The sequence below is a fragment of the Saxophila tyrrhenica genome (genome assembly GCF_035928015.1).
Source record: "Saxophila tyrrhenica strain CCFEE 5935 chromosome Unknown scaffold_7, whole genome shotgun sequence".
Taxonomy (NCBI): Eukaryota; Fungi; Ascomycota; class Dothideomycetes; order Mycosphaerellales; family Extremaceae; genus Saxophila; species Saxophila tyrrhenica.
In genome coordinates, this window is record NW_027041739.1 from 787492 (window position 1) to 801416 (window position 13925).

The window sequence follows — 13925 nt, forward strand, 5'->3', positions numbered from 1 at the left end:
GCAATCAATTTAGTCGGCGGGGGAGGTCGCGCGGGAGCGCTAGAGCAAACACGGCAAGGCGCGAGTGAATTCGAACATCCGTGAATGAGTCGAGGCGAACGACACCGCGTCTTTGCACATGACAGACCTCGACCCCCAGAATCACATTCACGGACATCTACATCATGGCAATTGGTCAACCGCCGGAGGCCGCGCGGATCCCAACAGCATCGAACGTCGTCCTCATCGACAACTATGACTCATTCACCTGGAACGTCTACCAATACCTACGACAAGTGGGAGCCAGCGCTGTGCACGTCTTCCGCAATGACGAGATCGATCTGAAAAAGCTCATAGAGCTCAAGCCTACTCAACTCATCGTCTCGCCTGGACCTGGCCACCCTGATCGAGATGCTGGCATCAGCCAGGATGCCATCAAGCATTTCGCTGGCCAAATACCCGTGCTGGGTGTATGCATGGGCGAGCAATGCTTGTACTCTGTCTACGGTGGCACAGTAGAGAAGACAGGCCAGATCCTCCATGGAAAGACCTCGAAACTACGGCATGATGGCAAAGGAGTTTATGCAGGGGTTCCACAAGATGCTGAGGTCACCCGGTATCATTCCCTGGCTGGTACGCATCCAACGCTTCCGGAATGTCTTGAGGTGTCGTCTACCACGCCAGGTGTTGATGGTCAGACTGTCATCATGGGAGTCCGGCATAAGAAGTACACCATCGAAGGTGTGCAATTCCACCCGGAGAGCATCTTGACAACAGAAGGCATGGTCATGCTCAAGAACTTCTTGCTCATGCAGGGTGGCACCTGGGAACAGAACGAGCGGCTGCAGAAGCAAATCAAGACCAACCTCACCAATGGCGTTGGCTCTCGTCAAATGAACGGTGCGACTTCAAATGGCGACAAGCAGGCATCTATTCTCGAGCGGATCTATGCAAAACGGAAACAGACTGTGGCAGCACAGAAGCAGATTCCTTCCCAGCGTCCGGAAGACCTTCAAGCCGCCTACGACATGGGCCTTGCTCCTTCACTCATCTCATTCGCGGACCGCCTCAGACAGTCTCCGTTCAAGCTGTCATTACTGGCAGAAGTCAAGCGAGCGTCTCCGAGCAAGGGTACAATATCTCTCACAGCCTGTGCACCATCTCAAGCCCGTACGTATGCGCTTGCAGGAGCTTCCGTCATCTCGGTCCTCACCGAGCCGGAATGGTTCAAGGGCAGCATAGAAGACATGCGCCTGGTCCGCCAAGCCCTTGATGGCATGGCAAATCGGCCAGCTGTGCTCAGGAAGGAGTTCATCTTCGAAGAGTATCAGATTCTGGAGGCTAGACTGAATGGCGCAGACACTGTTCTTCTTATCGTCAAGATGCTGAGCAAGGAGCAACTGACACGCCTTTACAAGTACAGCCAATCGCTGGGCATGGAGCCTTTGGTTGAAGTCAACACCGTGGCGGAGATGGAGGTTGCGACGCAGCTTGGCTCCAAAGTTATCGGGGTCAACAACCGCAACCTAACCAGCTTTGAGGTGGACATGGACACGACCACCCGCCTGATGAACATGACTTCGAAGGACACCATACTATGTGCTCTGAGCGGCATCACTGGACCCCAAGATGTCAAGCCCTATCAGCAAGCTGGTGTTGGCGCTGTGCTTGTGGGCGAAGCGCTAATGAGAGCGAAAGACACCGCCAAATTCATCGCCGAGCTGCTTGGAGGCGATGAGGCAAAGGTGAAGGATGACCGAAAGCGGCAGTTGATGGTCAAGATCTGCGGTACACGAAGTGCTGACGCTGCCAAAACGACGACAGAAGCCGGTGCGGACCTCATCGGCATGATCCTCGTCAAAGGGCGGTCAAGGTGTGTCGACACCGATACAGCTCTGGCCATATCGAGAACAGTACACGAGACACGCAGAGCTGCAGCTCCACCATTACCGGCTTCTCAATCATCAAAAGCTACCGACTTCTTCGTCGACTCGGCACGAAACTCTTTGCAGCATCCCTCTCGAGCGCTTCTCGTTGGTGTCTTCCTTGACCAGCCACTCGAATACGTACGAGAACAGCAGCGGCTGCTCAACCTCGACATCGTGCAACTCCACGGCTCCGAGCCCATCGAGTGGGCGCAGCAGATTCCCTGTCCAGTGATCCACTCCTTCAAACCTGCGGATGTCGCGCTGAAGTCAAGAGGCTACCATGCCCTACCACTGCTCGACTCCGGCGCTGGCGGTACGGGCAAGCAACTAGACGTCTCCCACGTGAAGGATGTCCTGGAAGGAGATGAAGGGACCGCCGTACTGCTTGCTGGCGGTCTAAATCCGGATAATGTCCGACAGGTGGTTGAGGCGCTGGGTCCATCCGCTGCTAAGCACGTGCTTGGAGTGGATGTTAGCAGTGGTGTCGAGACGGATGGGAAGCAAGATTTGGAGAAGATCAAGGCGTTTGTTAAGGCGGCGAAGGGGATTGAAGTGTAGAAGCCTTGACCTGGAATATCACATGGAGACTACGCAGAAGCCGGATTCTTGTGGCGATGAGCAAAATTCACGCCGGCTCAAGACCGATGAAGAAAGCCTTGAGCAGCTCTTTGGAAACGCTTTGGACGAGGACTGTGTACTAGACCAGGTTGGGACTATGACCCTCCACGCTGTGGTCGAAGGAGGTATCAGAGACTCCTTGGACAGCTGCAGTCACTCCTGTCCTTGAGTGATGCATTGCATCGGTATGTAATGTAGATAGCTGGCCTCCCGCAGTAACCTTTTCGAGGCCTTCCTCATCGGTGAGTATTCTTTTTACGTCTCTCACGCTTGTCACATGACATTCTGATTTGCACATGCTCGAAAGTCTGCCCGCAGGAAGCCTGCATGATTTCTCTCGTTACGTCAGCTGTTTCACGTCAGTCTCGTTATGTGAGCTGCTCGAATTTTTCGCACCAAGACTCCGCTGCAAGTCACCTCCCCCTTCAAACGAAGAGCAAAAGCCACCAGGCACACCTAAAGCCCACGTTCAGCTCGACACACAATCGATCTACTACCACTGCGTAAGCGACCAGCGATCCAGGCGCCATATACGACGAACCATCACACAGCCCATGGCCGTAAACGTGTCCAGCAGCGCCTGCGGTCTCGCACTCTTCTTCGTCGCCGGTCTCTCCCTGGCCTCTATGCTGGTTTCCTTCGTCTACTCCGGCGGCACCAAGCACAAGAGCAAGCACCGGAAGTGAGAACCGCATCTCCAACGTCACATCATCCGCCTCTTTCACAAGCTTACCGACGGCGGCTCATGACACAATCCGATCAAGTTCCGATCTCCGGCCACGACCTCAAATTCGTGCTTCTAGCTGAAGCAGTGCTTTCGACATTGGCCTGCCTCTTACCGTCGTGCTTTCGAAAGGACAGATCGATCGACTACAAGACAGACCGTCGACATCGCCATCGACGTTGACCGCAGTGATAACCCCCTTCACCAACTCAATGACATACAACCCAGCACCGATCAGACCACTGGACGCTTCCAGCACGTCCTGCGGCCTAGCTATCCTCGCAGCTGCAGCACTTTCACTGCTTTGCATTTTCGGATCACTATTCCGCAAGTGAACGTGAACCACGCGCGAACTCACAACTACGACTTCACCGATCTCCTCAAACACAGCAAGCACCTACACACCCTCAACCACCTCCCGCCAACAACATTAACCCAACCGATTTCACTCACACCACACAACCATCACCAATGCGTATCGGCGGCAAGCGACCAGTCGAAGCAGCCGGCACAGACTGCGGCCTCAAGATCATCTTCGCAGCTGCCGCTTCACTGCTTTCGATCGTTCTAGGCTTCATTTCCAGGACCTAGCGGCACGTGAAAGTGCACGGTCACTGGCCCCGCGGACAGATATCACCTCCTCATATAACATCACTTCGCGGTCCTCTTCCTTCTTCACACAACCACCTTCGACCGCACACAGCTTTCTATGACCGTGCCCACGATCCTCATTCCAGAGAAGCCTACGACCTTGGACGACGACGAAGAAGAACACGCCTGCTTCGATTGGACCGTCTTTGGTGGTTGCGTTGCAGCGGTCTTTGCTCTGCTCAGGCTGGTTTGAGAATTCACCGATTCACTCAAGGAGCAAAGACACATTGAGACTTCGAGAGCAAAGTGTCCAAAGCACTTCCAAGTCTCCGACCATCCATGGTGGACTTCTCCGGAGTCCACGTTAATACAACTCATACTCGACCGGATAGCGACCAAGGTACCACCAGCCCCTGGTTCGACTGCGGATGCTTCGTTGCGCTCATCTTCATATTTTTCGAGTCTCTTAAATCCTAAGAGCACACACCACAATACCAAACTCCACCTATCCGAAACCTCAGACCCTTCATCAGAACTTCACACACCCGAGCAATACCCACCACACATCAGCCATCATGCCTAAAGGCAGCAAAGCTCTGCAGCACTGCCAGATTGTCTTCGCCGGTGTGAATCGCGATGAGAAGGCTCAAGCTACAAAATGGCTCACTGGCTTGAGTGGTCGCGTTTCCACCAGCATCACGAACGGCACTACCCATGTGGTCTGCACGAAGCCCGCATTCAAGGGCGGCCACAAGCTCGTCGAAGCGGCGTACCAGGAGAATGGGAGCCGCAGTGAGAACAAGCAGATCAAGTTCGTCAGCATGGCGTGGGTCGACGATTGCTCCACGCAACGCACGAAGAAGGGAGAAGGCCCTTACTTGTGCGAGAAGTACTGGAAGGACCCTGGCTCGACGGCGAACTCGATGGCTGGTGCACCGACCAAGGCGCCCAGGACTCACGCCGGACTGCTGAAGGAGACAGTGCTTGAATCGACCAATCAGCATGTCGATGAGCGTACCCGGCAGGACATTGATAAGGAGATTAGTGCGCTGGAGAAGAGGAAGAGGGCCGAGCAGAAGGCGATCGAGGAGGAAGAGAAGGAGGAAAGGATGAAGGAGGCTCAGATGTTCCAGAAGGAGGCGAAGAAGGCGAGGAACGAGATCTTCACTGGTTTGTCCTCCCAAGCTTGATGGTCTCTCAGTGGTGCTAACATTGTACGTGTACAGAGAACCACCACATCTACACCGACTCCACCGGCTTCAAGTACGACGTCATCATCACCAAAGTCGACACCCGCAACAACCGCAACGAGCGCATCGCCCTTACCGTAAGTGCTCTCCCCATCGCTCCTCCCCATCCCCACCAGCCCCCAACTCACCCCCATATCCAGATCTACGAATCCAACGCCGAACCATACACCTACGCCACCAACATCCAATTCGCCGGCACCCACCAGCGCGCCTCCAACAACCTCCTCGCCGCCATCGGCACGCCCTTCCCAACCGCCTTCCACGTCTTCAAATCCTACTTCAAAGAGCGCGCCGGCGTCGACTGGGACGACCGCATCATCTACGCCATCGAGCGTGTGAAGCGCGATCGCAGGGATCGCGGTCAGGGCACCGGCAGTGATGCCGGCTCAAGGAAGGGTGTGCCTGTTGCCAGCGAGTTTCTGAGAGCGGAGAAGGAGAAGGAGTGGAAGGATCGGAAGTTTGAGTATCATCCGCCGAGGTTCGGGCCGAGGGGCAGTATGTCGAAGGAGAAGATTGCGGAGATTGAGAGGTTGGTTGGGGCGAAGGGTGGTGGTCGGGATGACGGCAAGGTCATGAGGGAGAAAGTGGATGCTTGGATGAGTGGTGGAAATGGGGATGCCGTGGCAAATGCGCCATCGCAGAACAAATCTCCTGCTGTTGTTGACGGGTACATTGATTTGAGCAGTGGCGAGATCGACCTCACGGCTGCCGAGGGCATTGGGATGGATGGCGAGGCTGCGAACGACGATCCCGGACACGGCACCGTTGGCAGCGAGCAGCTTGAAGAGATCGTCGACAAGACCTACCCATTCGATGCCGACATGGACCTCGAGGCTCCGCCGGACCCCAACTTCAACTTTGACGAATTCTTCGGAGGCCCTGTTGTTTCCAACGAAGACCAGCCTACGAACCCGACGACAGCTGAGGACTTCGAGCACGATTCCTACCCTGCCGAGCCTGCGGACGTCCAGGAAGAAGCACCAGAGCTCTCGTTCGCCCAAGATGCAGCCGAAGAATACCCAGAATCGTGCCCCGTCCAAGGTGCAGTTGAAAAGGATCCCGCGACATCTCACAACGCCACGCAGACCACGTCTTTCGACGTACCGCCTAGCACCGTCCTTGAATCGTTCCAGCCCGGCACGCAAGAGGTCGGGGAGACGCAGAGGGCCGAGCGTGCTAGGAACGAGTTCGAAGAGGCTATGGAGAATGATCAATACGCTGGCTTACCAGACGAGGAGTTGGCGGCCGACACTCATGGCGCCATCGACGCCGAGGCTGAGGCTGGACAGGAGGATGAAGATACGGGCCAAACCCATGACGCCACCGAGGTTGACGCCGAAGTTGAGGTCGGGCACAACGGTGCAGACGACGACGAAGCTGCCGCTGCTGCCTTAGCACCGAAGGCCTTAAATTTGGGGTCCTCGATCCTTGGGAAGGGTCTCAACTTTGGGAAGTCGATGTTGGGGAAGCGCAAGGAGCAGGATACCGGTATGCAGCAGGAGGAAGTCAAGAAGGCCAGACTCGAGGAGGTCGAATCGGAGGCCAAGGAGGGAGATGGCGAGGAGACCCACTTGCTTGATTCACAGCTCAATGGTGATGAGGTGGAGGGTGCGTATGAGGATGCTTAGGAGAGGGCCAGCAAGAGCCCGGCTGAGCTTGGAATTGGCATGCACTGCGTGGGACTTCAACTTGAAGCAAGAAATGCTTGGTCTGGATCTCGCTGGAAGTACCCTCACCGGGAATCAGCAAGACTTCGACCTGGCGTCTCCAAGTATTGGGTGCTGCGGCGAAATGCGTATTGACGAGCGGGCAGAGCATTGAGCATTGAGCATGGGACATTGTAGCGAGCAGGGCTGGACTTGCTTCTTCTTCGACTTGCAGTATATACAATAGCCCTCAGCTCCAGCTCTAGCATCAGATAGCCCGCCCGTCAAAGAAAACATGAGTATCTTCAAGCCTCTCTGCTACTCTTTCTCCCGCCATTCGTGCCTTGGGTCGCCCTCCCAGCAGAAATGCCTTCCTCCTCACAACCCACCACCCTCACCCCACCTTCGCATAAGCCCTCAATTACTCCTCTCCCCACCCTTCGCCTCCCGCATCTCATCCATCTTCTTGACCCGCAGCAGAAACTCCTCATACTGGCACTTCTCATACCCATGTCTCTCATCCACGCACCGGAAGGGCATGTAGTAGTTCTCGTATCGGCATTTGTTCAGCGGTATGAGAAGGTGGGCGCAGGTATCTCTGTAGGCGAGGGGGAGGCGGGCAGCGGACATTTCGGCGCGGGTGGCTTCTGAAGGTGCGGTTAGTGGCGGTGGTGGTGGAGAGTAGGAGACGGGGAGGAACGAACGGGTTTTGGGACCGCTGTCGCCGAGGCCGACGGCGTCTTTGACGGTGTCTGTTATTGCCATTGTGGGTTGTGTTGGCTCCGCGGTGAGGTGTCTGTGGTATGGGCGAGCTGGAGGAGGTGAGGTGAGGTACGCTTAGGGTTGCTTGACCCCACTCTTAAGCTTTGAGGAGAAATGGAGTTGATGCAGGAACAGCCATAAGGAAGTCGTGACGTAGATATAAAGATAGAATACAAAAGGGCTCCTCCTGTCCAACCTGACAGCAACGGTAGGTTAACGACATCTCATCCTTCATACCCCTAGACAAGATGCAAGAACACCACATCCTCATCCTCGGCGCCGGCTGGACGTCCACCTTCCTCATCCCCATCCTCCGCGCTCGCAACCTCTCCTTCGTAGCCACTACCCGTGACGGCCGCGAAGTAGCAGGCGCGAAGACGATCAAATGGTCCTTCGACCCGGAACAGGACTCGATCAGCAAGGACAAGAACCAGTTCTCAGACCTCCCGCTGGCTAAGCACGTCCTCATCACATTCCCTCTCACCGGCGAAGGCCAGAGTAAAACTCTAGTCAACGGCTACCAGCACGCGTTCAAGGGCAAGGGTGTACGGTTCATCCAGCTCGGTAGCACGGGTATCTGGTCAGGCGCAGCGCCGGGATGGGTAGACCGGCACTCGTCTTACAACACCGACAACTCTCGCGCAATTGCGGAGGATGAGTTGTTGGGGCTGGACGGCTGCGTACTCAATCTTGCTGGATTATGGGGAGGCGAGCGTCAGATACGCAACTACGTCGGAAGAGTAGCGAAGACAAAGGAGGATGTCAAGGGGAAGGGGAGTCTGCATATGATTCATGGCCAGGACGTCGCAAGGGTGGTGTTGGCGGTTTGTGAGAAGTGGGAGAAAGGTCGAGGCGAAAGGTGGATGGTAACAGATGGTTTTGTGTACGACTGGTGGGCTCTATTCGCCGGTTGGGCGGCCGACGCAGAGGACAAGGATGGGGATAAGGAGGACCCAGAGCCTTCACCACAGGCGAAGTGGGTGTATGAGTTGATGACAGAGGAGAATATTAGAGCTCTGCCGCGGAGTATGGAAACCTTGGGACGGTCCTACGATGTGCGCGAGCTCTGGCGGACGTTTGGGCTTGCGCCGCTGAGGGCGAGGATATGATGGCTATCAACCTCGAGCAAATGCGAGAATATTGGCTTTGAATTTATACTTATGGCTTCAACGACCGTCGTTGAAGAGGCAACTTTGCCCGTGCCATAAACCAAATCACACCTACGCTTGCGACTGCCAGCCGAAATCCTGCCCTGCATGTGGAAGGAATCTCTTGCCATGCTGACCACATCACCTCCAGTCGCTGCCGCCTCTCTACTGCGTGAGCGGCTGCACACCAAATGTCGAATAACCCCGCACATTACTCGATTGGGGCGGAATCGTCGAATGCACGAGGTGCGGTGGAGCGTGGACGCCTTCATCATCGTCTCTAACATCGTCTCTGAACCTAGACGCCCCGCTCAGTGGACGACCGCTTTGGCTCTGCACATCGAGCCCGTCGCTGTATTGCCCTGGCAGCCCTTTCTTGCGGTTACCCAGGAAGTGGGCGTGCGTCGGTGCAGCAGGACCTTCGTCTTCCTCTTCGTCGAAGTAGAAAGGAGCGTCCGAGGCTCTATCAAAGGATGTACGGCCGGGCTCACCACGGAAGCCGCTGTGTTGCGAGGGAAGGCTGTTACGGTCGTCGCGGACGCTTTGACCAAGAGTGTATTGGTTTCGATGGTATGAGCCACCATCTAGCTGATCGAACTCCCTGGCGGACTCACGGATGGCGGCAGAATGCTGGTTATACGCATCGGCTTGACAGTCTGCGAAACCGGGCTTGCCCTGAGACGAGCTCGAATCTGGCACACTGCCGAGATAGCCATCTTGTCCGGTCCGCAACGGTGTCTGCGCGCCCGAAACCCTCGGCGGATCAGGATTCGTGAAGTAATACTGCTTCCTCCCAACCGGTTGTTCTGCAAATGCCATCTCAGTCTGGCCGTATTGGTCTTCTTCGGGCGCTTCGCTCATCTCGGCAGTCGTCAAACCCGAGGACGGGCCAGTCGAGACCGCTCTGCCGCTCAAACACCTCGTCAGAGTAGTGTTTCTTGCTATTGCTATTGGGCTTGTGCTTTCGCCAGGCCTCCTTAGCCTTGGGCAGCCACTTCTTGCGAGTGAAGTACAGGCCTCCGCCGATGGCTGCGAAGACGGCTATGGCGGCTATACCGGCTCCGATACCTGATCCGTGGCCCAACCTGCTGTGATGTTGCGCTGGTGCTGATGCCGGTGCTCGCGGTGGTGCAGCACTGCCTGTCGGTGGAGGTGGCGGTACAACGACGGTCGTGGGCGCTGGACGGGTGGACGAGACTCTCGTCGTGAACGTCACGAAGGTCATCGTATTCCGGCTCGACCGTCATGTCGAGGAAGGCTCCTCGCCGATTGTGTGCGTATATGGCGGGAATTGCGTGCCGAACTCATGCGCACACGCTATAGCGTATTCCTGAGGGTCCGACGTAAGGTCTTTGGCCAACTGAGCGCAGTCAGCAGATGACGTGCTCTCGGCTCATGGACGAAGGTCGAGAGTCGTGAGCTCGGCTGGGCTAGCGGTGAGCAGACGACGTAGTCCGGTAGACTCGAGAGCATCGACGGAAGGGGTAGTGAAGGCCGGTATACGCAAGGCCGAGCATTGTGGTACAAGCTGCAGGAGCAGTGGGATAGCAAGCAATAAGATTCGTGGGAGAAGCGACACCATCTCTATGGCTCTTCGTCAGCAGTATACGCACGTCGGTGAATGCAGTCGTCGTGATTCTTATGTGGCTCTTCAGTGTTGTAAGTGCGTGTGTTGCATTGCTTGTTTGCCGAGTAGAAATATGCAGCAGCATCATCATTGTAGGACTCAGCGAGGCGAGTATTTGGCATGTTTGTGCTGCCTCGATGACGGCGCAGCCATGTAGCAGCATCTTGCCTGGTTGATAGGTGACAGACCGGTATCACAAGTGGCTAAGCTCGAAGCGTGTTTGCATGTCGTACGCAGGAGGGGTGAACTGCGGGGGTTGGAAGTCTCGAGACGGGGAAATATGAGCTGCCTTGGGACGAGGACGAGATGGTCATATTGGTATCTTGGTGTAATGGTTGGCTGAAGCAGTCCGTTAGTGCAATTGCAAGACTGGGGCACGGGGAGGTTTTAATTTCATGATCGTCTGAGGAAATCGTAGCAATATGTACAAGGAAAACAATTGCACCAAGTAGATTGAAAACCCACTATATGGATCAGCAGAGCTGTCTGTCTCCTCGGACCGCAAGGCCATCGAGAGCCACTGGATTCCTCGTAGCAGCCAGTAGCTCCGCCAAAATAAAAAGGTCAATCCAGTAGAATAGTCGTAATGCCTCAGTGGGCAATAGCCATCAAGGCAAATCATCAAGAGTACTAACATACCCACCATACTCATCCACCACCCACTGACAGAACGCCTCCCACTCACGAGCGTAGATCGCCTTTGCATGGTAAATCTCCTCGGAACTCAAACAGCTATGCTCCAAGCTCCACTCAGCCAACTGCTTCCAGCCATGGATGTTCATGCGCGGGTCGCCGACCATGACTTGGTAGAACTCGTAGGAGAGGGATGAGCTGACGGTTGAAGCGCCTCTGTTAGCGCGTGATGTTCAGCTGTCTCGTCAATAGAAGGAAATAGGGAGGAATAAGCGTACCTGAAAAGGGAAGGGTTGTCGGCGTTTAGGGTACAGTGCAAGCCTGCAGCGAGGAGTTGCGGGTAAGGATGTTCGCGGGCATTGCCGCAGAGATGGAGGAGCTCGTTGGAGATGGGGCAGAGTTCGAGGCAGATGTTCTGCTGCTTGTACTTCTCCACGAGGTGGGGGTGTTTGAGGAGGGCGTAGCCGTGACCGATGCGCTTGGCGTTGAGGAGGAGGGAGTCGTATAGGTTGCTGTTCTCAGGGTCGGAGGAGCCGCCGGTGTCGATGAGTGTCTCACCAGCATGGAACATGAAGGGAATGCTGATGTCTAGTTCCTTGCATGTTTGTTGGAAAGCGAGGAGGAGGTCGGCATAGAATTTGATGCAGTTCGGACGGTCTTCTGCGCCGACCAGGTCGAAACCGCAGATCAAGTCTGGGAACTGGAGCTTGAGTTGAATACAGTCTTCGAGTTCGGTCTTCATCTTCGCAAGTGGTATGCTTCGCGGCGTACAATAGATGATCTTGATGCCGAAAGGGAACTTGTCGAGCTCGTTTCTGGCCTCCAGCTCCTTCCGCTTCTTGACAATCTCTTCGCAGATGATGCTCATTTGTTCTTTCAAGTCGAGCTTGCGAAGTCCGTCATTTGATGGTATTGCCTTATCGAGTAGCATAGGTCGTAGCTCAGCGTACATGACCTTGTCCTTAATCATGCTGTCGATTGCATGGCCAATGTACCAACGATAGACGCCTTCGTAGCCAACCAAACCCTTGAAAGCTCGCGTGCTTTGGTTGAAGCATGCCCAGGAGCTGTTGTGGGTAGTCCTGTCTCCGTACGTATGTTCGACACTGATGACCATCTTCGAGCGCGCCCATCGTTCGGCGGCATCGAGGTTGTCAGGTCCAGCAGGTGCCATGCGCTCAGGAAATGCCTCACGGAATACCCTCCACAACATCCACGGACAATTGTTAGGGTCCTTGGCATTAGGATTATAGGACGGAGAGAAGCAGTCCGCTGAGATCATATATTTCGGGAAGACGTTGAAGACGATCTCACAGTCTCTGAAGTTTTCAGGTCCCGTCAGAGGTACGGTGCTGCGAATGAACATCGTGTCTTGCACGTCTGGACTCCTCGCGTGAGGGAAGAGAACATCCGGCGGAATTTCAGAGTTGAAGTGCAGATGCTGGTGAGCACCTTTCGGCATCCGCTGCGCAATAGCGCAGATGGCGCTCATGTTGATGCGGTCCAGATTCACAAGGAACCGGCCACCCATGTCCCGCGATTGCACGTCCGGAACAGCCTCACTAGGCAGGTTTCCAAACAGATTCGGATCTCTACGTTCGTGCTCGCGGACCTTGACAATAATCTTCCCGGCTTCCAGTTCGCTTTGCGAGGCAGCTGACTTAGCCTTTGCGTACCATGCTTCGGACTGCTCAGTACGTAGCAGCGCTTGGCGTTGCCTTCGGTATTGTGGCGCCTGCATATTCATGTCCATGTTACGTGCCAGTGTGGTCAAAGCATCTCTCCGCCACTCTGAGGAGCTGCGGGTAGCCCTGTCAGCCTGGAAATTTGAGTTTGGATCTCGACTGCCCGGTCGGTTTGAATGTGACATGCTGTCGATCGACGTGCGCACGGGGTCGGTGAAGGACCGTCGCGGCTCAGACTCCTCGCTGCGCATAGAGACGTCTTTCTGCAACGAGTTCACGCCGTTCACGTCAGGTTCACTGGCTTTTCCACGCGGTTTTCTTCGTTTGAGCTGGCCTGAAATTAGCACGTCTTATCGGATGTGGGCTCCGCGAATGAGAAGTTGCGTTCCCAAATGTATACGGAAGCAGGGCTAGAGCGTCTGTTTTAGGCTTCAAGAGTTGGGCGAACGAAACAGGTTGATATACCTTCTCCTTGAACATGACAACGAGGTCATGAGTTGTTTGCGACATCTGTGACTCGAGAAACCATTCATGGTTGGCCCGATATGCGTGGATCTGGTCATGCATCGATTAGGATCGGCGGCAGGCGAGCGTGAATGCAGAGACGGAATTGACAACGAGAGACTGACTGTTTGCGCGCAATGCTCGTGCCACTCGTGTGGATGAGAGCCCTTAACAATTGCTTCAACAGCCTCGTGATTCTTGTGGCCTCAGTGGCCCAGGTTGTGTTATACCTGAGGAGAAGGGCTGAGTCCTGATGGTTATCCCTCTAGCTTTCTCAACGGCACAGGGGTGCCGCACATGCTGATTTCTCGGAGCTCAAGTACTGAGTCAATGGCAGTACTGACTATGCTGGCATTCGCACACGTTCTTGCGGGGCCAGGCAGGAGAGTCACAGAGACATCGGTCCAACGAGGCGCAGCGCGCACGAGGCTTGGGCAGCGGTAGAAGGCTGTAAGACGTGATTCGACCAGGCGTCAATCGGGCTCCTGCCACTCTGTGCGACTTTGTGAGCAATCGAAACCGCTCCTGTGATTAAATCCAGCACAATCGTGTTGGCGACTGTGAAATCAAGAAGCTGACACGAGATGTTGTTGAAGGTCGACCCCAAGACCGCCAGATAATCAACAGGCTCTCCTAGCGAGCCAATGGGAGCCTTCTCAGACCATCTGCCGCAGCTCCCGAGGGACTTTTTGCTTCTCTTCCACGACAACTGGGACTTCGAGACCAAACGCGCCACATGCCTAAGTTGGAGTGGCAGACCTCTTCGACGCATACTACCACTTGGGAGGACGAGGCTGCGGCCTGTTCATCAGGAGACCGAAACCGCGATC

General features: G+C 55.3%; 6 protein-coding genes across 6 annotated transcripts; 3 read left to right on the plus strand and 3 right to left on the minus strand.

Annotated features, from left to right (window-relative positions):
* Window positions 1-164: 164 nt before the first annotated feature.
* Window positions 165-2465, plus strand: TRP3_2 (anthranilate synthase / indole-3-glycerol phosphate synthase; the record flags this gene model as incomplete). Its single annotated transcript, XM_064802268.1, has 1 exon — window positions 165-2465. The coding sequence occupies one exon, from the start codon at window positions 165-167 to the stop codon at window positions 2463-2465; it is 2301 nt and encodes a 766-aa protein (XP_064659629.1).
* Window positions 2466-4415: 1950 nt separating this feature from the next.
* On the plus strand, window positions 4416-6718 carry LTR77_005020 (uncharacterized protein; the record flags this gene model as incomplete). The annotated part of the gene is made up of 3 exons (XM_064802269.1): window positions 4416-5010; window positions 5067-5167; window positions 5231-6718. 3 exons carry the CDS (start codon window positions 4416-4418, stop codon window positions 6716-6718), a joined length of 2184 nt encoding a protein of 727 aa, XP_064659630.1.
* Window positions 6719-7153: 435 nt separating this feature from the next.
* LTR77_005021 (uncharacterized protein) lies at window positions 7154-7501 on the minus strand (the record flags this gene model as incomplete). The annotated part of the gene is made up of 1 exon (XM_064802270.1): window positions 7154-7501. One exon carries the CDS (start codon window positions 7499-7501, stop codon window positions 7154-7156), a length of 348 nt encoding a protein of 115 aa, XP_064659631.1.
* A 245-nt stretch (window positions 7502-7746) lies between these two features.
* On the plus strand, window positions 7747-8607 carry LTR77_005022 (uncharacterized protein; the record flags this gene model as incomplete). Its single annotated transcript, XM_064802271.1, has 1 exon — window positions 7747-8607. The coding sequence occupies one exon, from the start codon at window positions 7747-7749 to the stop codon at window positions 8605-8607; it is 861 nt and encodes a 286-aa protein (XP_064659632.1).
* A 204-nt stretch (window positions 8608-8811) lies between these two features.
* LTR77_005023 (uncharacterized protein) lies at window positions 8812-9893 on the minus strand (the record flags this gene model as incomplete). Its single annotated transcript, XM_064802272.1, has 2 exons — window positions 8812-9556; window positions 9703-9893. The coding sequence occupies 2 exons, from the start codon at window positions 9891-9893 to the stop codon at window positions 8812-8814; spliced, it is 936 nt and encodes a 311-aa protein (XP_064659633.1).
* A 988-nt stretch (window positions 9894-10881) lies between these two features.
* On the minus strand, window positions 10882-13158 carry LTR77_005024 (uncharacterized protein; the record flags this gene model as incomplete). The annotated part of the gene is made up of 3 exons (XM_064802273.1): window positions 10882-11122; window positions 11185-12920; window positions 13057-13158. The coding sequence occupies 3 exons, from the start codon at window positions 13156-13158 to the stop codon at window positions 10882-10884; spliced, it is 2079 nt and encodes a 692-aa protein (XP_064659634.1).
* Window positions 13159-13925: the final 767 nt, after the last annotated feature.